At 40.2% G+C, this 27661-nt stretch overlaps 1 protein-coding gene, 1 long non-coding RNA gene and 1 other non-coding gene across 17 annotated transcripts in view; 2 read left to right on the top strand and 1 right to left on the bottom strand.

The window, feature by feature from the left end:
- The window catches only part of FAM168A (family with sequence similarity 168 member A), a 206085-nt gene that overhangs the window by 131968 nt on the left and 46456 nt on the right, over positions 1–27661 (top strand). For all 15 annotated transcript variants that reach the window (XM_055549026.1, XM_055549039.1, XM_055549043.1 and 12 more), the window contains one exon: positions 5709–5796. In XM_055549026.1, coding sequence (XP_055405001.1) covers positions 5709–5796 — 88 coding nt within the window. The remainder of the gene's footprint in view (positions 1–5708; positions 5797–27661) is intronic.
- LOC129629186 (uncharacterized) overlaps positions 7419–27661 on the bottom strand; it is a 42954-nt gene continuing 22711 nt past the window's right edge. The window contains exons 3-4 of the long non-coding RNA XR_008703082.1: positions 8117–8211; positions 7419–7542 (exon numbers count right to left, since the gene is read on the bottom strand). This is a non-coding gene — a long non-coding RNA (uncharacterized LOC129629186). The remainder of the gene's footprint in view (positions 7543–8116; positions 8212–27661) is intronic.
- LOC129629391 (U6 spliceosomal RNA) lies at positions 27171–27274 on the top strand. Its single transcript, XR_008703222.1, has one exon. It is a non-coding gene; the product is annotated as a U6 spliceosomal RNA (small nuclear RNA).

Below are 27661 nucleotides of genomic sequence, written 5' to 3'. Positions count from 1 at the left end.
CCAGCCTTTACTTTCAGTGTGTTCAAGGCCTTATATTCACATTGGGTCTATAGATACCTAGAGCTGCTCCAGTTTCTCCTTAGCATGTATGAAACCTTACACATCACCAGGGATCCCATAGTGGGTCTCATCTTTTGTTCCCTAGAACTCCCTTTAAAACTTGTGGCTTATCTGCAGGCCTGTTGGCTGCCCTAACTAGTATTACGACCTTAGGCCAGCTGCAGTAGTGGCCTTCCTGGATAGTTTACTATTGTTCCCCAGATTGTCCCTCTGTTGTTTTTGACAATGACTCTGGGCAATATCCAGAGAAAATTTTCTACATTCAGCGTCAAATTAAATCAGTCCACTCTGGCAAGTCATCCTTCTGGCCTGGCCTGATGGAATTATTCCAGGGAGTTGGGGGCTAGAGGGTAGGAGCAGCTTGAGCCTAAAATGCTACAGATTCTCACTGTTCTTGATATGGTTCAATAATTCTTCTTATATAACCATTTCTCAGTTTGATGTATGCCTTTGGTTAATTTTCAGAGGCCCAAAATAGTTGTTTTTGACAGTTTCGTTCAGTTTTATTGTTGCTTTTAGGGAAGAGGGTTTGCTAAGCAATTTAGGTATTCCAGAAGTTCCACCTCTGAACTTAAAAGTTTCATTATTTTTGGCATGTTTATTTTTATTTAACTTTTAAAATTCCCTAACTAGAACATAGCCTCCTTTGGGCAGACACAATATCTTTTTTTTTTTAATAGTATCCATCCTAATAAACATTAAACCTGTAAGCTTTAATTTCTTTATCTGTCAAATGAAATTAGTAATCCTTGTGTTGCTTACTTCAAAGGATCACGTGAAATAGTGATTAAAATCTCATTGTAAACTAGATCTTTCTTAACTTACAATGAGGTTCAGTTCAGTTCAGTCGCTCAGTCGTGTCTGACTCTTTGCGACCCCATGAATCACAGCACACCAGGCCTTCCTGTCCATCACCAACTCCTGGAGTTCACTCAAACTCTTGTCCATCGAGTCGGTGATGCCATCCAGCCATCTCATCCCAATAAACTCATTTTAAGTTGAAAATGCGTTTAATGCACCTAACCTACCAAACATCATGGTTTAGCCTAGCCTACTTTAAACATGCTCAGAACACAATAGCCTACAGTTGAGCAAAATCATCTAACACGAAGCCTATTTTGTAATGTTGAATATCTCATAAAATTGGTTAAATAGTATATTTTAAGTGAAAAACAGAATGGTTATATGGATACAGAATGGTTGCACATGTAAATTGGTTGTTTACCTTTGACTGACTGGGAGCTGTAGCTTATTGCTGTTGCTGCCAAATATCATGAGAGAGTATTTTGCTGCATACACTAGCCCAGGAAAAGCAAAATTCAGAATTCAAAGTATTTTCCTACTGAATGCATATTGCTTTGGTACCATTGTAAAGTTGAAAAATCTTAGCCGAACTCTCATAATTTGGGGACCATCTAATATAGGTAGTTTGTAAACTACGTTAATTTTAAACACTGCAACCTGTTGTGCTGTTGTGCATAAGGTACTTCTCAGTGTTCACTCTTCACCCCTGAAATTTTTCTTGTCATTTTGTGCTCATAGATTTTGCTATTGATTTGACAGAGATTGTTCAGATATTTTTGAGGGCAGCAGCAGCAGGCTACTTGTCAAACAGTCTGGGGATGAAGTCCAGCTCCACGAGGAGGGAAGTCTGTAGCACCTCTGTCTGTTTTCCTTAGTCATCATGCTGCCACTCAGTTCACCATTGCTTGTACTGCCCAAGATGAATTATCAGTAGAGGCTTCTCTGAACATTGGAAATAAATGCTGGAGAGATGTGAAGCCAAGTTGTTAACTGAAATATGCCAAGAAGTGCCAAACACCTTGAAACTATTCCAGAGTTGTTTTTTGAGGGAAGCATGAAGGATGGTTCATTATGTATTCAACTACTATGCATTTAGTGACCATTATATACTAGGTAATATTTTGGGTATTGGGGATACAAGAAAAAATAAACAGAATCCTTGTTCTTATGGAACTTACAACTCTAATGGGGGAAAGAATAAACAAATAGACAAGAAAGGATATCAGTTAGTGATTGGGGTCAATGGGAAAAGTAAAACAGAGATTGGGGACAGAGAATAACAGTAGGAGTTATTTTTAGATAGGTTGGCTAAGGAATTAACTTCGGACCAGATGACATTTGTGCAGAGACCTGAATGAAGTGAGGGAGTATGTCATTTGAATATCTGGGGAAGGGCATTTTTGGTGTGAGAAAGAGCAAGTGCAAAGGCCCTGAGGCATAAGCATACATGTGTGTTCAGTGAACAAGAATGTCATTGTAATTGGAGTGTAGAAATCAAGAGATAGTAGTAGGAGTTGCAACCAGAGTGGTGGGCATGTGAGACCAGATCATATAAGGCCTCGTAGACCTTTATAGGGGCTCCCCAGGTGGCACTAGTGGTAAAGAACCTGCCTGCCAGTACAGGAAATGTAAGAGACATAGGAAGGATCCCTGGGTGGGGAGGATCTCACTTGGGTCTTCTGGAGGAGGGGCATGGCAACCCACTCCAGTATTCTTGCGTGGGGAATCACATGGACAGAGGAGCCTGGCGGGCTACAGTCCATACGGTTGCAGAGGCGGGCATGACTGAAGCATGTAAGGACTTTGGATTTTATCCTGAATGAGATGGGAAGCTATTGCAGAGTTGTGTTTGCTGACACAAGTAATGTAGACTTACTGTGGTTTAACCCCAGGGAGCAGGGACAACTCCATACTCAGCCCTAGAGAGGGAGCTAGATGGGACTTACACCTCAGGCACTTATCTTAAGAAGTGAAATCAGGTTGGATTGATAGCATGTGGCAGCTAATATCCTATACAGCTGGCAGGAATAGAAGTCAGTCAGTGCCTTTATTTTCTCATAACTGCCTGTGTGTGTCCAGCAAGGACCCAGTAGGTAGATTTGAATTGCCTCCATGGTGGGATCTCTCAGGGGCTATTAGTATCATAATAAAGACACCATTGCCAAATCCAAGGTTGTAAAGGTTTTGCTATCTTTTCTTTTTTCTTCTATGAGTTTTATCTTTTTAGCTGTCTCATTTAGGTCTTTGATTTGGGGTGCTAGTCTTAATCTTGTCCCTTACTTACTTTGTGACCTCAGACTGTTCATTTGCCATTTCTCAGACTCACTTTTTTCATCTTGTTACAATAAGAGTTGATATTTGAGTATACAAAACAACAACAGAAAACAGATTAGAGGTTGCCACAGTTAGGATTTATGGGGAGGGTGTTGACCCCAAAGATAGAGAACTTTTGGGGATGGTGAAAATACTTTGTATCCTAATTGTGGTGGTGTTTCTACAACTATATACATTTTTCAGAGCTCATAGAACTGTATACCTAAAAGGAGTAAATTTTACTACATGTAAATTGTACCTCAATAAACCTAGCTCTAAAACAATACCTACAACAACTCTTCAAAGAATGTGTTATTCTTTCCCATTTTGAGTCTAGAGGGAACTGAGGCTCAGGAAAGTTAGTGGACTTGCCTGTGGTCCCACATTTGGTATGTGGCAGTTCCAGAATTTGAACCTAAATCTGCCTGATAATAGAGCTTGTGATCTTCCTACTCATTTTTAGCCTGTCCCTGAAACTATCAGTGTGTGGATTCTGTTGTAAAAGGCTGACCTTCCCTTGAAAGCCAGGAACTCTGTCTGCCTATCGTATTCTTATTCCACATTTTGAACCCCTGGCAGATCTCATTTCTGCCAGTCATTAGTTGAGGTTGGAGTCCACGCTGTTGTGGAGTGCTGCTCAGGCATGGTCTCCTTCTGAGGCTGTGGTTCTCATTTTTGAGCAGCGGGAGACCAGTTTCAAAACTGATGAGTTTCTTTGGTTATGAAGAGCAATTTCAGACTTCGTCCAATCAGCAACACAGAGTAGCTTCTCAGTAGGAGAGTGCTCAGATATTTATAGGACCCGTTGTGCTGCTTAGCAGTCTTCCTTACCCTGGCTTATTTAACAGAGAACCCGTTGGGTAGAAGAGCGATCCAAGGCTATTACCATCATTACATTTGCATTCCACTTTGTAGTTTGCAATGTATTTTAATATCTGTGAACTCTCTTAGCACCTTGCCAGGAGAGTGCTTATATTAAGAGAGAGAATGTACTTGACTGTGGACTTCCCAGATGGTGCAGTGGTAAAGAATCTGCTTGCTGATACAGGAGATGTGGGTTTGATTCCTGGGTTGGGAAAATCCCCTGGAGAAGGAAATGGCAACCCACTCCAACATTCTTACCTGGTAAATGCCATGGACAGAGAAGCCTGATGGTCTGCAGTCTGTATCACAAAGTCGGGTACAACTGAGCACACACGCACGTTCTTGGCAGTGTTCTTGGATAACTCTGGCTGCAAGTATGTTTTTTTCTTAATTTGTGCTGGAATGTGTATATTTCCTCTAACTTTCATCAGGTTGCTCACTTTCAGTTTGTCAACTGATGATAGTTTAATCTAGCCTGTTGTCCTGGGGTGATTTGCCAGGGCTGCACATTGGGTACATTTCAAGAAGTTCTGTCATCTGAATTTGACCAATGGCATTTTCTTTTTTACCTATTTGCCCCACCTTCCTCTCTTTGGGAACCCATCTTTCCTCCACCTCTCATTCCAGAACCCTGGACAGGCTAATTAATCTCAGAGCAATTGTCATCAAGCCAGCTGTTGACTTTAACTGCTTGTCTTCAGCATTTGACTTGTTTCCTTTCCTGAGGTGCTGTGGAAGAAGTTAATGACCTAAAATACTGCCTTTCTATCATGTGAGCCTAGTTAGGAGGAAATAGCTTGATTTTTATGAAGTGTAAATAATGTATTTGGAGACACGTTTTCAAACATGTGTTGGCCTGTGTATCAGAGTTGGTTCCCTAAACAAGGTGGGACAAATTGGCTGGCTAATAGAGCTTAATATTCCATTAATCAGAATGGAGAATGTGCTTCATTAGAGTAATTAAAAGAGCACTTGTGTAGGTGATACTTATTGCACACAAATTTCCAAGTTTGTTTCTTTCCCTTGAATACATTTTGAAAGAGACCTTGGCTGTGTTTCCTTGTTTGCATTAAAATGGTCAATGTTAATAAATTCCCATTTCCCCCCAAAACGGCTTACTAGTGTATCTTGTCTTCTGTAAGTGCAAAGGGTGGATAACACACTTGCTGCTCTTCTTCCAGCAGTCTGTGTGCTTATTACCAGGCACTGGGGCTCCCCTGGTGAGCAGTAGAAGTGCATCCTGTCCCAGCTCATAAACAGGCATCCTTAGAATTAGAAAGGACCGCAGAGAACCTGAAGTAATTGATTTTATGTCAGGACATTGAAGCCCAGAGAGGGGAAGAGACTTGGCCAGTGCCACACAGTACACTCATGGTAGCTGAATTTATGGGATAGTGGGACTAGGACTGAGCTGAGAATCAAAAGGCTGGGGCTGACATTAGGCCAGTTGTGTCACTTCTCTGCTTGTCAGTATCTTCATGTGTACAGTGGGAAAAGTGTCTAGCAGAGGGCCAAGTACAAACAAGTGGCCTTTTTTTTTAAGTCCTCCTCCTGTTATACTACGTTGCTTCTCTGTGTCACTTGACGATTATAGATCAGAAGCTGATGTCAGGGAAAATGAGCAATCAATAATCAATGCTGCTTTTTGTTTGTTTGTTTTTCTGTAGGATTCTCAGTTGTCCACAATGAACCCTGTTTATAGCCCCGTGCAGCCTGGGGCTCCTTATGGCAACCCGAAGAACATGGCCTACACAGGTGAGTGGTATGAAAATGACTCTGAGTTTGAGAAGTGGTGGTTAAGGACCCTACCACATAAGGTGCTCCATGACTTTTGGCATACGACACCTCCAAAAGCCCTTGTAAAGCTTGGAAACTTGTAGAAGGGAGACATGTCTAGAGTTCAGTGGAGATAAAAATGATGTTCTTAAGACCATGGATTATTGAACTGCTGCTAGGGGAAAGGAAGGGAGGTAACATTTATTTATTACTGAGTACCTACCATAGGCCTAGTCCTGTACTGGGCACTTTTACATATCATGTTTTACTTTAATCTTAATTATACATGGTGAAGCCTATTATCACCATTTCACAGATGAGAAAAATATAGTTGCAGTGAATTCACAAAACAAAGCTAGGTGTTTGAACCAGGCCTGCTGATTCTGAAGGCTGATCTCTTTCCTGACTGCACACCACGCTGTTTTCCTATTGCACTGCCTTTGTGAATGTCGTCCCTCTGTCTAGAATACCATTGTCTCCTGACAACTTCACCCTATCCTTTAACATCTTCTTTCTGAGCTCAGACAGCACTTTTCCAGGGGGGATTCTCTCCCTTACCTGGCCTTGGGCAAGTTTTTTAACCTTCCAGAGCCTCGTGTTCGCATTATAAAATGAGGTCAATAGTGTTACCATGTTTCATGGGCTGCTACAAGGATTAAATGAGCAGTGTGAGGCACTCATCAGATAATATATGGCACCAAGTAAGTACTTAATGATGGTTATTATTTACAAATAACTAAGAATGGGCAGGATGTATCATAATGGAAGTAAATGAGAAAATATATAAAAATTATCTAGCATGGTGCTTAGTATATCATGAGCCTTAAAAAATATAATGAAAATAAATCCAAGGTGACGATAACAGTATGAATGAACACCTGGAGGTAAGAAAGTATGGTCAAGGTAGAGTCTACTTGAGATTAGCTGGACTAAAGAGTAGAAAAGGGGGGGGGGAATGGGAAATAGAGCTTAAAAAGTAGAGTAATAACAGTTGTGGTGGCAGAATCGGAGATGGGAGGATAGAGAGTTTCACCCTGGAAGGGAGAGAGGGTGTGTGGAGCGTACTGGTTTCTTTTTATAAATTTGCACTTTACTATGTATGCTGTATAGCCTTCTAGATTGAGAATAGAGGGATCTCTGAGAACTTTTTGTCTGGTTGTTCCAAATTTTTGTTCTGTTAGAACATTGTGGGGTACGGGGCTTCAAAAATCCTCAAGTATTTGATATGATTTTTGAAAAATATTTAGAACTATTTTTATAAAACCTGCATATACACAAGACAATCAGTGTGTGCTAACACATTTTCAGCTATTTATGCTTGTAAATCAGCATTTTCTGAATGCTGTGCAACCCAAATAATATTTAGGAATATATTGAGCCTGATGTGACTAAGCTGTCATCATTAATTTTCAATTTCACATGTTTGTGTTTATCATGACAGCTTTATTATCCTGACTTAACTCCAATAGTAAATACATTCTGTTTGGGCTTCTATAGTATGTTTATTCTAATACCGTTAATATCAGTAACCAGGATCCATTTGGCAGTATCCAATGCCCCACTAGCTCAGGGAGCCTGTTGCTTTTTCTCTTCGTGGTTCAGAATATTCCAGCAACCTAAGTCCTTTGCCAGAGGGGACGGAGCTGCTTTAGTAGACAGAGCGGGGGGGAATCCTTCAGGTTTCATGTGATCCTGGCTGCCTTCGTTCTTACTGAGTTGCTAAACCTGAGAAAGAAACAGTTGCATTTATCTATTGATTTGCACAAAGAAGATTAGCAGTATAACATATTGATAAATGTGTTTCAACTGAATGAACAACAAGCAAGTTCAAATCCCAGCTTTTTCGGACAATAGCTAGATGACTTGGGACAAATCACTTAACCTTCCTAAATTGAATTTCTTTTATAAATTGGGATAATACTATTTCATAGGATAGTTGTGAGAATTAAATGAGATAATTAGTACTCCTCTGCAGGGAGAAAGTGGGGATTGTCTTTGTTTCTACTAATCACCAAGGATTATTATCAGCCTGGAACTATGTTTTAATTTTTCTGCTGGGATTCTAAGACTGCAGATTCAAAACTAAGATGGTATAAACTCCATATAAGTAGAATACATTCAAACTTTGCACAGGCCAAGGTTTCAATTCTTAAGGAAATTTTCTTTTTTAACCTAGGCTTCCAGTTTTCTCTCTACTTTTCAATTTCCTTTTCATTTTTTGACCTCAGGAGATTTCTTCTCTTTCTTAAAATCTCAAGTCTGCCTATATTTGTTATATAACATAAAATGTTTGTTATACTTTTTATCCAGCTTTTCTAGGTGTTATGGAGTAGGCAAATTTTCAAGTTATCTTTTCTTCCAAATTGCAAGAAATAAAGATCCAAGTGAGGTAACCTGTAAAACAGATGTCAAATACAATGCATTAGAATAAACATTCACTATTATTGTTGGTAAAAATAATGGTTATATTAAAGAGTTTTAATTACCATTTGGCAAGTACATACTAGGTACTTCATTAATTATAATCTTACTAATCATAAACTCCATAGTACTCTTCTTTTAAGTTAAAGTAACTGATAGTTTAATTCATGTTGTATTATTTGGCCAGTATATATATAGCTTCTGAAGGATGAGGAAAGATTTGAACTCGGGTCTTTATGATTTCAAAGTGATAATGCCTTCTGTTATAGCAAGCTGATTTGTCTTAAAGTATGTGCTTCTTTCACTGCTTCCAATGATAAGCTAGGGGAAAGGATTGTCTTTTCAGTTTCTAGGAGTAGGGAGCCTCACGTTTGAGGAGCAAGCAGCTAGCAGGAGTTTGGGGTAGGCTCGGAGTCGGGGCAGTATAGGTGGAGGGTCAGGTCCATTGTGTATTGTCTGCTTCAGAGGTAACAGGATGGTGGCTACAAGGAATAGAGAAGTTGGAAAAATTCTTGATTTGAAATTCCCTCTGAAATAGGGAAATAAAATACAGCTTTGCAGTTACAATTCTGACACCAATTCCAATGTGTGGATTCTTTCCCCACACCAAGCTATTCTCTGACACCAGCAGGGTGTCCTGCAATTCAACTCAATTCTGACACAATTCAACTCAATTCTGACACTGTCTACTTGGAGATAATGTCAGATTCCACAGGTTGAGAGCTCAGTCCCATAAAACTGTCCTCATTTCAGATGCCAATCAGAAGTCCAGGTTGTGACCTGTGCTTCTGACCGACTGGCTGTAAATCTGAGGTTCCTATAACTCCCTCCCTGGGTTCAATTAATTGCCAGAGCAGCTCACAGAACTTAGGAAACCAATTTATTCACTAGATTATTGGTTTATTATAAAAGGATGTAACTCAGGAACAGGCAGATGGAAGAGATGCAAAAGACAATGAATACAGAAAGGAATGTGGATCCTGTAGAGAGCGCCACTCTCCCTGTACCTCTACGTGTTCACCAACCTAGAAGCTCTCTGAACTTTGTCCTTTTTGATTTTTGATAGCTCAGTTGATAAAGAATCCACCAGCAATGCAGAAGATCCACTGGAGAGGGGATAGGCTACCCACTCCAGTATTATTGGGCTTCCCTTGTGGCTCAGCTGGTAAAGAGTCTGCCTGCCATTCGGGAGACCTGGGTTTGATCCCTGGGTTGGGAGGATCCCCTGGAGAAGGGAAAGGCTACCCACTTCAGTATTCTAGCCTGGAGAATTCCATGGACTGTATGTATAGTCCATGGGGTTGCAATAAGTCAGACACAACTGAGGGACTTTTGCTTTCTTTCTTTCTTTAGGTGTATAGGTATGATTGACCATTGGAGTTTGATTCAACCTGTAGTCCCTCTCCTCCTGTTTGGGATGTAAGATCCTGCATGCCACATAGCATGGACCCCCCCCCCCCCCCCAAGAAAAGGCATCTTTATTGCTCTTATCACTTAGGAAAATTTCACGGGTTTTTAGGAACCCTATGCCAGGAACAGGGATGAAGACTAAATATATGCTTTTTATAAATCACAGTATCACAGCAATAGTGTATTCCAGTAAACAGTTGTCTTCTAGCCAGTTGACAGTTCTCTCTCTCTTTATATCTCCTTTTTAAAGCTCCTTTACCACGCACTTAATGTGTGCCAAAAATTGAGCTCAGTGTTTTACAGACTATTTATTTTTATATTTGTAGTAATCCTATGAAGTGGTTATAACTAGCTCCTTGCACATCTTGGAAAAGTTAATTTAAAGAATATAATCTGTTCATATACTTTAAAAGACTGAAAGTATAGGTAGTGTTGTAGACTGAGTGTTTATGTCCCCCCAAATTCATACATTGAAACCCTGGCCCCCCAATGTGATGGTATTTGGAGATGGAGCCTTTGGGAGATAATTAGGTTTAGATGAGGTCATGAGAGGAGGGCCTTCACAGTAGGATTAGTACCTTTATAAGAAGAGGAGGAGACACCAGAGTTCTCTTTCTGCTATGGGAGTGATCTTGGGTGGCCTTGGCCTGCAACAGCTTGTAGCGGGGCTTTGGTTTCCAGCCAGAGATTGAGGCCAGGTCATGGTGGTAAAAGTACCAGATCCTAGCCACTAGGCAGTGGTCAGCGACAAGGACCCTGGCCCTTCGACTTTGCAGAAAAGATTTTCCACAAAGACAGAAAGTAGTGAAGCAAGTGAAGTATTTATTAAGAGGAAAAAGAGTACAGTGTGTGTGGATAGACACATGGGCAGACTCAGAGGGAGACTCCCTGAGTTGCTGAGTTGCACCCTCAGTTTGAATTACTTTTATGGAGCATTTCTTCCGGTTTCCTTTGGCCAATCATTTTGATTTTGCCTGGCTCGCAGTCCATATTTGGTATATCTCAGGATCCTCCCAAGTGTGTGCACGCATCCCTTGACAGTATTCCTCTTTGACCACCAAGGAACCTTTCTGCACATGTGTAGTCTGGGAGGTCTTCTGACTTCGAGAATAAGAAATACATGATCTTGGCAGGGCCCAGCCTTCTCCCTTAATTGTCCTGCTATTCTTGTTCTGGAGTTTTGGTCTACAGGAAATGAATTTCCAGTTGCTTTATCCTGGTGGTGGGGGCTGAGGTGGGGTATTTCTCTCCTGCCTCAGAAGGACACAGCAAGAGGGCTGCCATTAGCAAGCCAGGGAGAGAGAGCCCTCACTAGAACTCAGCCAGACTGGCACCCTGATCCACATACTTTCAGCCTCCAGAACTGTGAGAAAGAAATATCTGTTGTTTAAACCACCCAGTCAATCTGTGTTATTTTGTTGTGGCAGCTCCAGCTTACAATAAAGATAGTAAGTACAGTGAACACTTGAATATGCTTTACATGGATTGACCATGAAAATGGGCTCTTTACAGACTGAGACATTTCTTTTTCTGAAAGGTCTCAGAAATGTTTCTCTGCTAGAAGTTTGAAGTGTAGTTAAGATCTAAACATTGTCTACTTTTCTGTTTTTTTCCTTTTTCTCTTCTTTTCTTAAAATGTTCTGATGGTGAGAGTGTCCAAGTGTCACTAGAGGCCTGGTATATGTGCTGAGGAGAGGACAGGTTTTGGCTTCTGTCAGATCTACAGTAGAATCTAGGCTCTGCCACTAATTAACTGTGCAAGCTTGAGCAAGTTATTTAACCTTTCTGAATCTCAGTTTCCTCAACTGTAAAATGGGATAATGATCTATACAGATGGCTGGTTCACCGGTCCATGAGAATGTTTATAAAGCCTCTGGCACCGTGCTCATCACTGATGCTCAGTTAATGATTATCACAGTGCACAGCAATGAGTATACCATATAGGGAAAAGAATATGGGATATGGAGTTAGTGACTTAGATTATAGACCTGATTCTGCCACTTAAAAACTATGTGACATCAGATAAATTATTAACCTTTCTGGGCTTCAGTATATCCTTTACAAAAAGAAAAAGGACTGTGAATGCCACCTTTATAAGACAGCTGGGAGTAATAAATTTAATGGGGCCAAACCATTGACATGTAGTAGAATTTCAAAAATCCAGTTAGATAAGAATTCTGAAGTGTGAGAACAGATGGACCCTCTTACACTAACTCATCATTTTATAGGTGAGACAATGAAGAACTGTTGAGGAAAGTATTGAAGCTAGGCTGGTACCTAAAGTCTACCCATCCTGGGTCTGTATATTCATTGTCTCACTACCACAAAGAACAACCAAGGTTTTATCCTTGAAAACCTTCCTTCTCTACGTCCTTTCCTGGCCATTTCCCCATCTTTTGCTGGGCCACACCAGCTCACATGCTCTCTCCACTCCTGTGCTGAGCCTTGAATGAATTTCTTGGCTTCAGTATACAGCAAACATGTTCAATATGTCATTTACCCCTCCCCACAAAAGACATGGCCTTCAAGGTTGCAAAGCTAGGAAATTGGTACGTTCAGACTTTACTAGCATTTTCCACCAGTTTTTTTTCCCCTCTAGAATGCTTTCTTTACTTAAAAAAAAAAAAAATTAGTTCAAGAAGCCGATTTTTTAAAAAATGTCTTTTAATTGATTTATTTTGGCTATGCTACATGGAATGTAGGATCTTAATTTCCCAACCAGGGATCAAACCCACGCCCACTGCAATGGAAGCATGGAATCTTAACCTCTGGGCTACCAGAGAAGTCCCCAGATTTGTATTTGACATGGCAGTTTGTCAGCTAGAGGACCTTAATAAGTAAGCTGATAGCCTGAAAATACAATGAAATAATCTGAGGGTTAAAAAAAAAAATCTTTCTTTGCAGTGACCTGGCCCTGCACGTTTTACTCCTCTGTGAGGACTACCTGGTGGAGGTTTTAAGACTGACATTTGTACTTTGGTCTTTGGAAATAACTATTATGGTTTTTTTCCCCTCGTATTTATTTCTTATAACAAGTCTGGGGAAATAGCCCTTATTTTCCAGACAAAGTGACTGAAGGTCAGTTTTCCCAAGGTCATAATACATGGCAGAGCCCCCAAGCCCCAGTTTTCTCCATTCCAAAGCAAGAGCTTTGTAGCTCTTGTGCTGTAGTACACTTGACTCTGTCTTGGAAACCACAGTGATTAGGATCTGAGATGAGCCTGGAAAATGGATTGATTCCTGAAATGACTCTATGAAACCCCCTTCTGATATTACAACTGGTCTCGGCTCAGAAAAACTTCTCAGGTCACTTAGTTACTTTTCCACCTTTGATTGCAGAATAGCCTCTAAGGAGAATTCTTATCAACTTGTCTTGCTATAGTAGTTACTAACAATCTCTCTGTTGTTAAGCCTTCATCCTATTTGACCTCTGTATCATTGGATACTCCTGACTTCTCCCTTCTTGAAATTTTTCTTTCCTTGCTCTTCTTTGATTATATTATAATTTTTCTCCTTATGGGTTCTCTTTATGAGTTATGTAGAGACTGCAGAGATCCTCAAGAGAAAGCAAAAGGGAACTTTTTCTCTTGCATATTTGGTTTATAGCAAATTTTCCTTTTTAGAACAATTATAGTTGAAGTCTAACAATTCCTTTGAGTTTCTCAGTAAGGAAGAGGTATGCTCGAACTCTTGCATTACCTGTGTAGTCAGCTTGGACTGGTTTAATTTGGATCTCAGCCTCTTTGCTAACAAAGCCAGATTTGACTTCTAAAAACAAAATTAACTTCCAGTTATAAGATAAATAAGTACGAGGGACATAATGTACAGCATGATAAATATAATTAACACTGCTGTATGTTATATATGCAGTTTACTAAGAGAATAAATCCTATCACAAATAAAAAATATTTTTTCAGGACTTTGCTGGTGGTCCAGTGGCTAAGACTCCTCACTCCCAATGCAGGGAACCCAGGTTCAATCCCTGGTCAGGGGAGATCCCACATGCCAAAACTAAGATCCACACAGTCAAATAAATAAATATTTTTTAAAAAGAATAGAAAAAAAATTGTTTCCGTTTCTTTAATTTTGTATACATATGAGATGATGGATGCCCACTAAACTTATCATGTAACCACTTTATGATGTATATAAGTAAAATATTATTCTGTACACCTTAAACTTATACAGTGCTGTATGTCAATTATATCTCAACAAAACTGGAAGAAAAAATTTAACTCTACAATGCCAAATTTTCTCTGAAGCTTAAGAAAACAAGGGTCCACAGAACCCCATGTAATAATAGATAAGAAGTAAAATACTTTACAACTTTACCATTTGTAATTTCATTGAATCTTTATAACAGTTGTATGAGGTAGAAGTTTTTATTAAAATATTCATTGTACAGATGAAAGTCTAAGAAAGATCAATAAATGTGTACAGGTTTTTATCACTTTTAAGTGGCAGTGCTAAAACTAGAGCTTAAGTTTACTGGACTCTAAATCTAATTCCAGTTGTTCTTCCCACTCCACCAGGCTGTCAGGCAAGTGCTCTCTGGGTTTTAAAGGGAACATAAGCAGTATATCTGCCTCTGATACATTATGTGTGATGTCAGTACAAAAAGCAAATGGATTAAATCTTGTCTGGACAAGAATCATGTGCATTAAACTAATTTTCTCTTTGCTTGTAACTGATCTGCTTTCTTGGATCACAAGATAATTTCCCATTTTGGTAGGAAAGAAAGCAGTGTTTTTGCCCAAAGAAAGAAGTGTTGGTGTTGGGTTATTCCCTGTTCCTCTTGGCTCCCTGTTCTCCTGTTCATTTTTTTTCATGTCTCCTAGACTGAGAACTCCTTGAGGATGAATGTTAGGAACCTCCTGTGCCTAGAAGACAGCAAGGCAGTTAGTTACTCATTAAATATTTTTTGAATTGTTATTATGTTTATGTTAATTATAAATTACTGTTGCTGTAGGTAATTATTTTATAGTAATAACTACCATTGTGTGTGTATGTGTGTGTGCGCTTAGTCATGTCCAACTCTTTGTGACTCTGTGACTCCATGGACTGTAGCCTGCCAAGCTCCAATTTTCATGGAATTTTCCAGCAAGAATACTGAAGTGGGTTGCCGTTTCCTCCTCTAAATAACTACCATTAATGACTAACAAATGGAGTACTGGACACTTTATAAACATTGTCTTCAATTCTCATGATAACTGTACAAGGAAGAGCTATTACATATGAGGGAATAAGGTTCAACTATGTTAATTTTTCCAAGGTTTTATAGCTTGTAATTGTTGAGTGAAAAATAGGCATATGTAAAAGAAAATAATTTTTTACTTTATTGTGGCAAAATATACATAAAATTTACCATTTTAACCAATTTTAAGTGTACAGTTTAGAGGCATTAAGTTCTTTCATAATGTTGTATAAACATATTATTTCCAGAACTTTTTCATCACCCCAAACAGAAATTCTGTATCCATGAAATGATAATTCTCCCTTTCCCTTCCCTCTAGCCTCTGGTAACCTCTAATCTAGTTTCTGCCTCCTTGAATTTCCCTGTTATAGATATCACAAGAGTGGAATCATACAATATTTGTCCTTTTATTTGGCTTATGTCACTTAGTATAATATTTTCAGGGTTCATCCATGTTGTAGCATATATCAGAATTCATTCCTTTCGATAGCTGGGTAACAGTTCATTTATGCCACATTTTGTTTATTCCATTCAACATTTGTCTCCTTAAATCCTGTGAAATAAACTTTAGCCCTTGGATGCTGAACCATGGCTGTCAGCCTCTGTGCTGGTCCCTCAGCCAGCAAAAGCAGCTATGAGCAATCAAACACATAAACAAACCCTGTGGAGGAACAAGGTTCTTATGGCCAACCCTAGCTCCAGCAGGCCATACCAGCAACTCAGAGCTTCACTGTCACTGTTGTCTGAGTGTGGGAAAGGGCATGGGCTGGGCAAAAGACTGAAATGGACTGTTTATTGACTAGACTCTGGTGTTCCAAAGTAGTTACTACAGAGAGTTTCTGCTAGTTCAGGTTTGGTGGAGAGATGAGTTTCTGGAGCTTCCTGTTCTGACATCTTCAGGATGTCACTCCCAATATAAGTATCCTTTAAAAATAAAACCTGGTGTCATATAAAAAAGATTTGTTACCATTGCATAAAAGAAAGTATCAGGAAAGGATTTTTTTTTTTCTTCTCCAGATAAGGTCCTAATATTTCCAGTATTCTTGGCAAATAAAAAATAGCATTGTCCTGCTTGATGGTGGGTAACATGTGCTTTCCATGTGTTTGTTCACAGTGACAGGTTCTCAGAAATAGCTGAGGTAACAACAATGTATTCAGTGATTGGGATATTTCTGTTAAATGATGGAAATATTGTCCTATAGCTCAGTTGGTTTCTTATCTTCTACCCTGGTGAAAAAAAATCATTATTCATTAGCATGCTGAGAGCTTTGAATCAAGATTTAGGTGCTTTCTTATGCCTGGAGAGATTCAATTTAGGTTTTGCTTTAAGGTATTTCAGACTTGCTTTGCTTTCTTGGTGGCTCAGATGATAAAGAATCTGCCTGCAGTGCAGGAGACCCAGATTCAATCCCTGGGTCAGGAAGATCCCCTGGAGAAGGGAATAACAACCCACTCCAGTATTCTTGGCTGCAGGATTTCATGGACAGAGGAGCCTGGTGGGCCACAGTCCATGGGGTCAGTGTCACAAAGAGTCAGACACAACTGAGTGACTAACACTTGCCACTTTCCAGGGTACTAGCCCTTACTTCTTTACACTGCTGATACTTTTTGGATTGGCAGCAGGATTGCTGGACAGAGCTCTGGGGAACACCAGGTTCCATCCTTGAATCTAGTAATGGTAGTTCTATTAGTAACTATTTATTGAGTAACAAGATATACGAGCTGGGTGCTTTATAGTTCATCTCATTTAAGCCTCCTAATATCTCACAAGATGGACATTATTGTTCAGTTTTATAGATGAAAAAACTGATGCAGGGAAGTTAAATGACTTTTCCAGGGTCATAGAGGATTTCATTACAGTTTTCCTAGGCTCCAAAGACTTCTCTGACCTGTATCACATCCTGAATGAGAGGAGGCTGAAATTAAAAGTTCTTTATTTTGGCTCAGCTTGCTTTTTCCAAAATAAAACAAAATGAGGAGGTTAAGGATATTTTGTACAACATGGGAAATATAGCCAATATTTTATAATAACTATAAATGAACTATAACTTTAAAAATTATGATTCACTATATTGTACACTTGTAACTTATATACTGTATTTCAATAAAAGAATAATAAAATAAGTTTATTAAAATGAGGCTGTTGCTCCTCAAGATGCCTTAGAAGCTAGTAAAGGGCAGAGTTAAGCAAAATAGGTGTTCTCTTCCCCTCTAGTGGAGAAGGCAAGGGCACATTGGCCACTCCAGTACTCTTGCCTGGAAAATCCCATGGATGGAGGAGCCTGGTGGGCTACAGTCTGTGGGGTCACAAAGAGTCGGACACGACTGAGAGACTTCACTTTCACTTTCACCTTCCCCTCTAGTAAATGTCTGCTCAGACCTATTTTATATATAAACTTCCAGGTGAGATTTTGTTTGAAGGGAGGGTTCTCCTGCCACACGCAGAGGGAGGTAAATGAGCTGGTCAGGATGAACTCTGACCTTCCAGTTTCTTATATACTCTATTCTTCAAATTGTAAGATTTATCAATTTTGTGAAGACACATACATGCAATGACTGTGACCTTTGTGTATGTTACCTCTCCATGGACTTCCTACCTTAACCAGCACAGATTGTAAGGACAAAAAAGACAAAAGTAAGGAAGTAGTTGCAGTAGTGAGACATGCTGTCTCAGAGGGATGTGCCACTGTATTCCAAGAACTTAACATAATAAATGGATGTACTTACAAACTGCTGTGGAATAAAGTTGCCATAGGGGAAGGGCCATAACTTCAGAGGTTGTTATCAGGAAAGCCTTCTCAGAGGTTAAGCATGAAACTAGGTCTTGAAGCACAAGGTGGAGTTCTCAGTTCCAGGTCTGGTTCTGCTGCTAATAACTGCAAGACACTGGGACAGTCTTGCTTTTACTTCCTATCCAGGCTATGAGGAACTTACATGAGTTGTTCAGCAATTTCCCTTCCAGTTCTAACATTCTGGGCATTAATCTATAAATTTTCTTTAGCTCTCTTTCATTATAAAGCAACTGGCTACCTCAAACCCTTAATCTGTTTCTTTTGCCTCTTCTTGAACACAGTTTTCTATGCCCCTTCTTGGAATCCCTGGCCTTAATGAAAGGTTGAGATACAAGGAAGGTGAGGTGAGCTCAGTACCCTTACTCAGAACCCTCTCCTGCAGCGACTCTGTCAGTCCAGGTCTTCTTGCCCTAGGGCTCCTGATGTTCTTGAGCAAGACCAATAGGAAACTATGGAAAGCCTTTACACAAGGATCCTCCTGAAGGAGATTAAGGATAAGCCATGTGAGTTCATTCCCTTTTCTCACTAAATAAGTTCATGCAATTTAATTTTCTATTAGTTGTTTATGATGATTCCTGTGTGTATGTGTGCTTAGTCTCTCAGTCATGTTCGACTCTTTGCGAACCCATGGACTATAGCCCAGCAGGCTCCTCTGTCCATGGGATCCTCCAGCCAAGAATACTGGAGTGGGGGTAGGCATTCCCTTCTCCAGAGGATCTTCCCAACCCAGGGATCGAACATGGGTCTTCTGCATTGCAGGAAGATTCTTTATGGTCTGAGTCACTAGGGAAACCCCTATTACGATAGTTAATGGAAGCATAATTTAATACTTATGTTAAATTGTACTTAGCCCTGAATGATATTTAGTATAGTATTTATATTAAGTTTCTTCTAGAAATTTAATTAGAAGAAATGGAGTAGCTGTCATAGTCAGCAAAAGAATCCAAAATGCAGTACTTGGATGCAATCTCAAAAACCACAGAATGATCTCTGTTTGTTTCTAAGGCAAACCATTCAATATCACGGTAATCCACGTCTATGCCCCAACCAATAATGCTGAAGGAGCTAAAGTTGAATGGTTCTATGAAGACCTACAAGACCTTCTAGAACTAACACCCCCAAAAAAAGTCCTTTTCATTATAGGGGACTGGAATGCAAAAGTAGGAAGTCAAGAGATACCTGGAGTAACAGGCAAATTTGGCCTTGGAGAACAAAATGAAGCAGGTCAAAGGCTAACAGAGTTTTGTCAAGAGAATGCACTGGTCACAGCAAACACCCTCTTCCAACAACCCAAGAGAAGACTCTACACATGGACATCACCAGATGATCAATACTAAAATCAGATTGATTGTATTCTTTGCAGCCAAAGAGGGAGAATCTATATCCAGTTAGCAAAAACAAGACTGGGAGCTGACTGTGGCTGAGATCATGAGCTCCTTATTGCCAAATTCAGTTGAAAAAAGTAGGGAAAACCACTGGACCATTCAGATATGACCTAAATCAAATCCCTTATGTTTATACAGTTGAAGTAAAGAAAATAGATTCAAGGGATTATATCTGATCAACTGTTTATACAGTTGAAGTAAGAAATAGATTCAAGGGATTATATCTGATTGACAGAGTGCCTGAAGAACTATGGACAGAGGTTCGTGACATTGTACAGGAGGCAGAAATCAAGACCATCCCTAAGAAAAAGAAATACAAAAGGGCAAAATGGTTTGTCAGCTACAAATAGCTGAGAAAAGAAAAGACGCGAAAGGCAAAGGAGAAAAGGAGAGATATACCTATTTGAATGCAGAGTTTCAAAGAATAGCAAGGAGTGATAAGAAAGCCTTTCTCAGTGACCAATGCAAAGAAATAGAGGGAAACAATAGGATGGGAAAGACTAGAGATCTCTTCAAGAAAATTAGAGATATCAAAGGAATATGTCGTGCAAAGATGGGCACAATAAAGGACAGAAATGGTATGGACCTAACAGAAGCAGAAGATATTAAGAAGAGGTGGCAAGAAAATACAGAAGAACTGTACCAAAAAGAGCTTCATGACCCAGATAACCATGATGGTGTGATCACTCACCTAGAGCCAGACATCCTGGAATGTGAAGTCAAGTGGGCCTTAGGAAGCTTCACTACGAACAAAGCTAGTGGAGGTGATGGAATTCCGGTTCAGCTATTTCAAATCCTAAAAGATGATGCCGTGGAAGTGCTGCACTCAATATGCCAGCAAATTTGGAAAACTCAGCAGTGGCCACAGGCCTGAAAAAGCTCAGTTTTCATTCCAGTCTCAAAGAAAGGCAATACCAAAGAAGGTTCAAACTACCGCACAATTGCACTCATCTCACACGCTAGTAATGCTCAAAATTCTCCAAGCAAGGCTTCAACAGTACATGAACCATGAACTTCGATGTTCAAGCTGGATTTAGAAAAGGTAGAGGAACCAGAGATCAAATTGCCAACATCTGTTAGATCATAGAAAAAGCAAGAGACTTCCAGAAAAAACATCTCTTTCTGCTTTATTGACTATGCCAAAGCCTTTGACTGTGTGGATCACAACAAACTGTGGAACATTCTTAAAGAGATGGGCATACCAGACCACCTGACCTGCCTCCTAAGAAATTTGTATGCAGGTCAAGAAGCAACAGTTAGAACTGGACATGGGACAACAGACTGGTTCCAAATAGGAAAAGAAGTACGTCAAGGCTGTATATTGTCCCCCTGGTTATTTAACTTACATGCAGAGTACATCATGAGAAATGCTGGGCTGCATGAAACACAAGCTGGAATCAAGATTGTTGGGGGAAATATCAATAACCTCAAATATGCAGATGACACCACCCTTAGGGCAGAAAGCAAAGAAGAACTAAAGAGCCTCTTGATGAAAGTGAAAGAGGGGAGTGAAAAAGTTGGCTTAAAACTCAACATTCAGAAAACTAAGATCATGGCATCCAGTCCCATCACTTCATGGCAAATAGATGGGGAAACAGTGGAAACAGTGAGAGACCTTATTTTGGGGGGCTTCAAAATCACTGCAGATGGTGATTGCAGCCATGAAATTAAAAGATGTGTGCTCCTTGGCAGAAAAGTTATGACCAACCTAGACAGCATATTCAAAAGCAGAGACATTACTTTGCCAACAAAGGTCTGTCTAGTCAAAGCTTTTGTTTTTCCAGTAGTCATGTATGGATGTGAGAGCTGGACTATAAAGAAAGCTGAGCACAGAAGAATTCATACTTTTGAACTGTGGTGTTGGAGAAGACTCTTGAGAGTCCTTTGGACTGCAAGGAGATCCAACCAGTCCATCCTAAAGGAAATTAGTCCTGAATATTCATTGGAAGGACTGATGCTGAAGCCGAAACTCCAATACTTTGGCCATCTCATTCAGAGAACTGACTCATTGGAAAAGACCTTGGTGCTGGGAATGGTTGGAGGCAGGTGTAGAAGGGATGACAGAGGATGAGATGGTTGGATGGCATCACTGACTCAATGGCCATGAGTTTGAGTAAGCTCCAGGAGTTGGAGATGGACAGGAAAGCCTGGCATGCTGCAGTCCATGGGGTCACAAAAGAGTCAGACACTACTGAGCAACATAACTGAACTTATATTAAATTATAATTTCCCTGAATACAGCTGAAAATGGGTGGGCTTTGATAAAGGACTGGAAGAGCTTTTGCCTATGCTGTATAGATTCTCATTGGAATGATTTCTCTCGCTTAATGTAGTGGGGAGAGCTGCTGCTTGAAGTCAGAAGACTTGAACTTGAATCCTGGCTCTGCCTGTATCTAAAAACTTCAACTGATTTTACTTTGAAGGCCTCAGTTTCCTCCTCTGTAAAGTAGGAAACATAACACCTACCTTATTTATTACTTATCTGTGAGATTTTAAGGAAATAAATGATCTCTATGAACTTTTAAAATGAGAACACAGCTAGTCTGGAGTGGTGCTGGATCAGTGATTAGGCTGACTTCTTGTTCTGGAGTTAACTGCTTGGGCAGGCTGAGGGCTCAGGGGAGGTCAGGAGGTTGATGAGATTAGCAACTTTACTAGTGCTGATCCCTTCTTTTTTGTGTGTTTTGAAGGTTGCTCCCTGGCATTTGGAGGCAGAATTGGCCTGCTTCCTGGACTTGTAGTTCTCGAATAATCATAAAGTTTGGGGATAGGAATGGAAGAAGTCTAGAACTTGGGAAAAAAGGATACCTGGGTAGAGATGACACCCTCTTATGCCCCATACACTGCAGAATTGTTTCTCCTGTGAGTGGGTTAGTAATAATAGCTATTTATTATTAACTTGTGGAATAAAAATAGAGCTTCCCTGCTGGCTCAGACAGTAAAGAATCTGCCTGCAATGCGGGGAGACCCAGGTTCGATCCCTGGGTCAGGAAGATCCCCTGGAGAAGGGAATGCCTACCCATTCCAGTATTCTTGCCTGGAGAATTCCATGGACAGAGGAGCCTGGCAGCCGACAGCCCATGGGGTCGAAGAGAGTCGGACACAACTGAGCGACTTTCACTTATTAACAAATGGTTGGATGGCATCACTGACTTGATGGACATGAGTTTGAGCAAGCTCCGGGAGTTGGTCATGGACAGGGAAGCCTGGTGTGCTACAGTCTGTGGGGTTGCAAAAAGTCAGACACAACTGAATGAACTGAACTTAACACTAATGGTTGTTCTTTGTTGAGCATCCTTTGTCAGCCACATGCAGTGTTTGGAAACTTTCCTAGTGTTCCTGACATTGGAAGAGAGCAAACTCAGCCTGAAAATAGCCCAGAGAGTTAAACTTTATTTGAAGTCTGTTTGAAGTTTATCTTCAAAATTCATAAGAATTTTACCTTAAATCACCTTTATATAGTCGTTATTTTCTTTAAAATGAATACTTTAAGTTGTTTGGTAGTTTTTTGTGTTTGGTAAAAAAAAAATTAGCATTACAAGAAACTGCATCCTGTTTGTTTATTCAATGCTTTCATGTACTCTCTAACACATTTTTGAGTAACCACAAAGGTCCTTGATCCAGTTTGAGAACTATGTTGTCATTATTTTATTTAATCCTTATTAAAATATATAAGTTTTGATAGATGTAGATGTAAGTCAAGAAAGATCGAAAAACTTGTCCCTGTCACAGAGCCAGAGCATGATAGAGCCAGAATCACATCTAAGTTTGGATGCTCCATGTTAAGCACTGAGCTACATGTTGTCTGTGTTATTTACTGCCTTATGGTTATTTATATTTCTATAACCCTTACTGTTCTTAGGGCTTCTCTTGTGGCTCAGCTGGTAAAGAATTTGCCTGCAATGTGGGAGACCTGGGTTTGATCCCTGTGTTGGAAGGTCCTCTGGAGAAAGGAAAGGCTACCCACTCCAGTATTCTGGCCTGGGTATAGTCCATGGGGTCTTAGAGAGTCTGACGCTACTGAGCAACTTTGACTTTCACTGTTCTTGCAGGCACTCACTGTGTCCTCAGTGTTTAACCCAGTGCTTAACTCAGAGTAAACTCTTGAGTATTGACTGACTGAATGAATAAATGACTAAAGTATCAGGTCCCTAATAATGAAACTTTTTCAGAGATCTGTTAAGTGTCTGGCAGATTGAACTCAGAGTTTAGAATAAACATTTTCGTTCTGAGACTCTCCTTCTAAAGCAGTGATTCAGTTAACGCTAAGCCAGTTCTTCTACACAGAAAGGAATATTTGTAGAGAACTCTAGATAAACAAGACTGTCCAGGAACTTCTGTTCTCCCCTCACTTCCCAGACATTTCTGCTGAGCTTGAGAAAGCAGTATCCCAATTCACCTGTGACTCACTGACAGCTCCTAAGCCATCAGGAAAGTTGTCTCAGAATTAGGTGGTTTTTTGTTTGTTTCCTTACCCTCTCATACATACACTCATACACACTCTCTCTTCTCCTTCCATGTACCCATCCATCCCTGACCAGTACCATCATGTACAGGTGTATTGTGGACAAAGCTTGAGAGTCATTGTCATAACGTTGTTGTTTTCTTAATGGCAGCTGGTTGTGAGTAGTCTGTGCATACTTTGGGAGATTGGTGAACCTCTAGTGCTAACTTGTCCTTTCTTCCAGAATGTATTGCCTGGAGCTCCTAGGAGAATTTCTCTTCTAAAAACCCACTGGCATGGCCCACTGATCTGAAGCATTTGGAATCTAGTCCTTCCTTAAAGAGAAATCTGTAGAAATCTGTTAGTAGTTGCTTTTAGGGGGATTTTGGAGGGTGGGGTGGGAAGGATTGTTTTTTGTTTGTTTGTTTAAAAGATGTAAGCAAAATGATATCCTGATAGAGTATCTCTTCTCAGGATTGAAGAGACTTTTCACAAAAGGTAGCCAACTGTGAGTTTTCAAAGATTGATACCTTCTAGCAGTGGCTTCTAAGTGTCCTCACCAGGCCTAAGAATTTGTTAGAAATGCAAATTCTTGAGCCCTACCCCAAATCTACTGAATTACAGACTCCAGAGCTTCCCCAGGAGTCTGTGTTTTCACAAGCTCCCTAGGTGATTCTGATGCTCAAATCTGCCATTTAGTTAAATGTTTAATAAATAGTTTTTTCTTCTTTCCCAATTCAGTGAGCTTGTCTAGGAATCTTGCCATCGTAAATGTCATAATTCCTCCAGGAAGTACCTTTTGGGTTCTGAACAGCTGTAGAAACAAAGGCAATGTGTTAGCTTGGAGACATGTCAGCTATGGCACCTGTGTCAGCTGTGACAGGAGTGGCTGGCCCCCTCCCAGACAGACTGGAAGGTCTATGAGCAAGCTGCTCAAATCCTGGACAGAGGAATAGAAGCTACAGTTTTCAGGAAGATGGCCAACAAGTCTACCTTTCCCCTATACATCTTAGGAAAACTAAATAATTGGCCCCAAAAAATGGCTTTAAAAGGATGTATGTTGGGTGAGGTCAAAGGTGTGATTACTTGAAAATTGCTCAGCTGGTGGTGAAGGTACTTGAATTTAAGTGTCTAAATCAGATTTTTGCTGTTATCGCTCCCAGCAGGAAAAGAGGCAGAAAACTCAATAGCCCTTGGTCTTATTTAAGCTACAGAACCACACTTCTTGTTATCTCCAAAGGCCTCTGGCTGCCAGAGAGAGAAGCGTGGACCATCACTGTCATAACAAATGCTGCCAAGATTGTAAGTTTCTCCTGAGTTTTTTGAACTCTCTCATCTTAGACTTGCATGGCAGGGAGCCTGAAATCTTGGTGGCCCATGAGATAAGTGGCGGTAAGCAGCCAAGACCTATCTCCAAACCTTCCTTCCCTTCACCCTCCTTAGGATGGCCCCTGAGCTGGGAGAACTGAATTCAGAAGTGCAGACATGAGGGGTGGGCATGTCCAATAGAGTTGGCCTGTTCTGAGCAACTCTGTTGTAATTTAGGTTACTGACAATTCGGTGTTTCCTGAGGAACATGGAGGTCTTGAAGAAGTAGACTGAGTAATTGATATTATTATAATCATTTTCATCATTTGAATACCCATTCACTGCCAAGTCCAATGCCAGGTGTTTCTGATATAGCTTAATGATTGACCCCCTAATTTTGAATCTTATTAACTCTATCTCACACACTAGCAAAGTAATGCTCAAAATTCTCCAAGCCAGGCTTCAACAGTATGTGAACCGTGAACTTCCAGATCGTCAAGCTGGATTTTAAAAAGGCAGAGGAACCAGAGATCAAATTGCCAACATCTGCTGGATCATCGAAAAAGCAAGAGAGTTCCAGAAAAACATTTACTTCTGCTTTATTGACTATGCCAAGGCCTTTGACTGTGTGGATCACAACAAACTATGGAAAATTCTTTAAGAGATGGGACTACCAGACCACCTGACCTGCCTCCTGAGAAATCTGTATGCAGGTCAGTTAGAACTGGACATAGAACAACAGACTGGTTCCAAATAGGAAAAGAAGTACATCGAGGCTGTATATTGTCACCCTGTTTATTTAACTTATATGCAGAGTACATCCTGCAAAATGCTGGGCTGGCTGAAGCATAAGCTGGAATCAAGATTGCCGGGAGAAATATCAATAACTTCAGATATGCAGATAACACCACCCTTATGGCAGAAAGTAAAGAGGAACTAAAGAGCCTCTTGATGAAAGTGAAAGAGGAGAGTGAAAAAGTTGGCTTAAAACTCAACATTCAGAAAACTAAGATCATAACATCCGGTCCCATCACTTCATGGGAAATAGATGGGGGAACAATGGAAATAGTGAGAGACTTTATTTTGGGGGGCTCCAAAATCACTGCAGATGGTTACTGCAGCCATGAAATTAAAAGATGCTTCCTCCTTGGAGGAAAAGGTATGACCAACCTAGACAGCATATTAAAAAGCAGAGGCATTACTTTACCAACAAAGGTCTGTCTAGTCAAAGCTATGGTTTTTCTAGTAGTCATGTATGGATGTGAGAGTTGGACTATAAGGAAAGCTGAGCACTGAAGAATTGATGCTTTTGAACTGTGGTGTTGAAGACTCTTGAGAGTCCCTTGGACTGCAAGGACATCCAACCAGTCCATCCTAAAGCAGATCAGTCCTGGGTGTTCATTGGAAAGACTAATGTTGAAGCTGAAACTCCAATACTTTGGCCACCTGATGCGAAGAACTGACTCATTTGAAAAGACCCTGATGCTGGGAAAGGTTGAAGGCGGGAGGAGAAGGGGATGACAGAGGATGAGATGGTTGGATGGTATCACTGACATGATGGACATGAGTTTGAGTAAGCTCCGGGAGTTGGTGATGGACAGGGAAGCCTGGCGTGCTGCAGTCCATGGGGTCACAAAGAGTCGAACACTACTGAACGACTGAACTGAACTGAGCTCTATCATTTGATTATGCTGTACCACATATAAATGCCTGAAGATACTACTGGAAGACTTGACTAATTGTAGTTTAAGCAAATAAAAGTGTATTTTTCTCACATAAAAAAAATCTGGAGGTCAGTGGCAGATGGCATTGATTTATTAGGTCTGTGATTTCAAGACTGGTATCCCCTGAATCTTTTGGCTTTTTCTGCTTTCTAGGATGACTGCTATAGTTGTAGGCGTCACCTCTGTGACCGAGGTTGAAAAAAGATGATGGAATATCGAAATACTTGTCCTTTTAAAAACAATGGCTTTTTCACAAGTTCCCCAGGAGACTTATGTGTTTATTTCCTTGATCAGAACTGGGCCACTTGGCTAGTCCTAAGGAATAGGAATGCTGAGAAAGCGGGTACTTTTCCAGCCTCAGGAGGGCAGAGGGGGTTGGAAATGGGCATTGAGTTAGCCAGCCCATGGTCTACCAAAATGACCTGGATGAGTAAGTTAGCTTCTCTAGTTGGTTTCCTCAACTATAAAATAATGGTAATAGTGGAACCTACCTCATGAAGGGGTTATGAAAATTAAATGAGATCAATGTAAAGTATTCAGTAGCATGATACTTGACACACAGTAAGTATTATTTTTATTGCTATTATTATTATCACCTCAACTCTGCAAAGTTATTATTTATCCATTTTAAATGAGGAAGCCAAAGCTCAGTAAGCAGAAATAATAGTTTGCCTCGTGCTTGCTTAGGCAGCACGTATACTAAAATTGGAAAAATACAGAGATTAGCATGGTGCCTACACAAGTATGACATTCAAATTTGTGAAGCCTTCAATATTTTTTAAAAAGATAGTTTGCCTAAATTCACAGAATTCAAAATGATGAAACAGATTAGAACCCATATCTGCATCTAAAGTCCATGCTCCTTTTTCTGCAGTGGCAGTTGAGTCAGCAGAGAAATGGTGGTTAGCTGGTAGGTTCTTTTTGGCCAGATGCATGGCATCAGCCATATGGGCTGTGTGATTAGGGAAGGAGGGAGACTAAAAATAGAGTAGATTTGCACCTCCTAGAATAATGGAAATAAAAATAAACAAGTGGGACCTAATTAAACTTAAAAGCTTTTGCACAGCAAAGGAAACTGTAAACAAGGTAAAAAGATGACCCTCAGAATGGGAGAAAATAATAGCAAATGAAACAGCTGGCAAAGGATTAATTTCAAAAACATATAA

Source organism: Bubalus kerabau, chromosome 15 (genome assembly GCF_029407905.1).
Source record: "Bubalus kerabau isolate K-KA32 ecotype Philippines breed swamp buffalo chromosome 15, PCC_UOA_SB_1v2, whole genome shotgun sequence".
NCBI lineage: Eukaryota > Metazoa > Chordata > Mammalia > Artiodactyla > Bovidae > Bubalus > Bubalus kerabau.
Note: the sequence above shows the minus strand (reverse complement) of the source record. Positions and strands in the feature narration are given on the sequence as shown.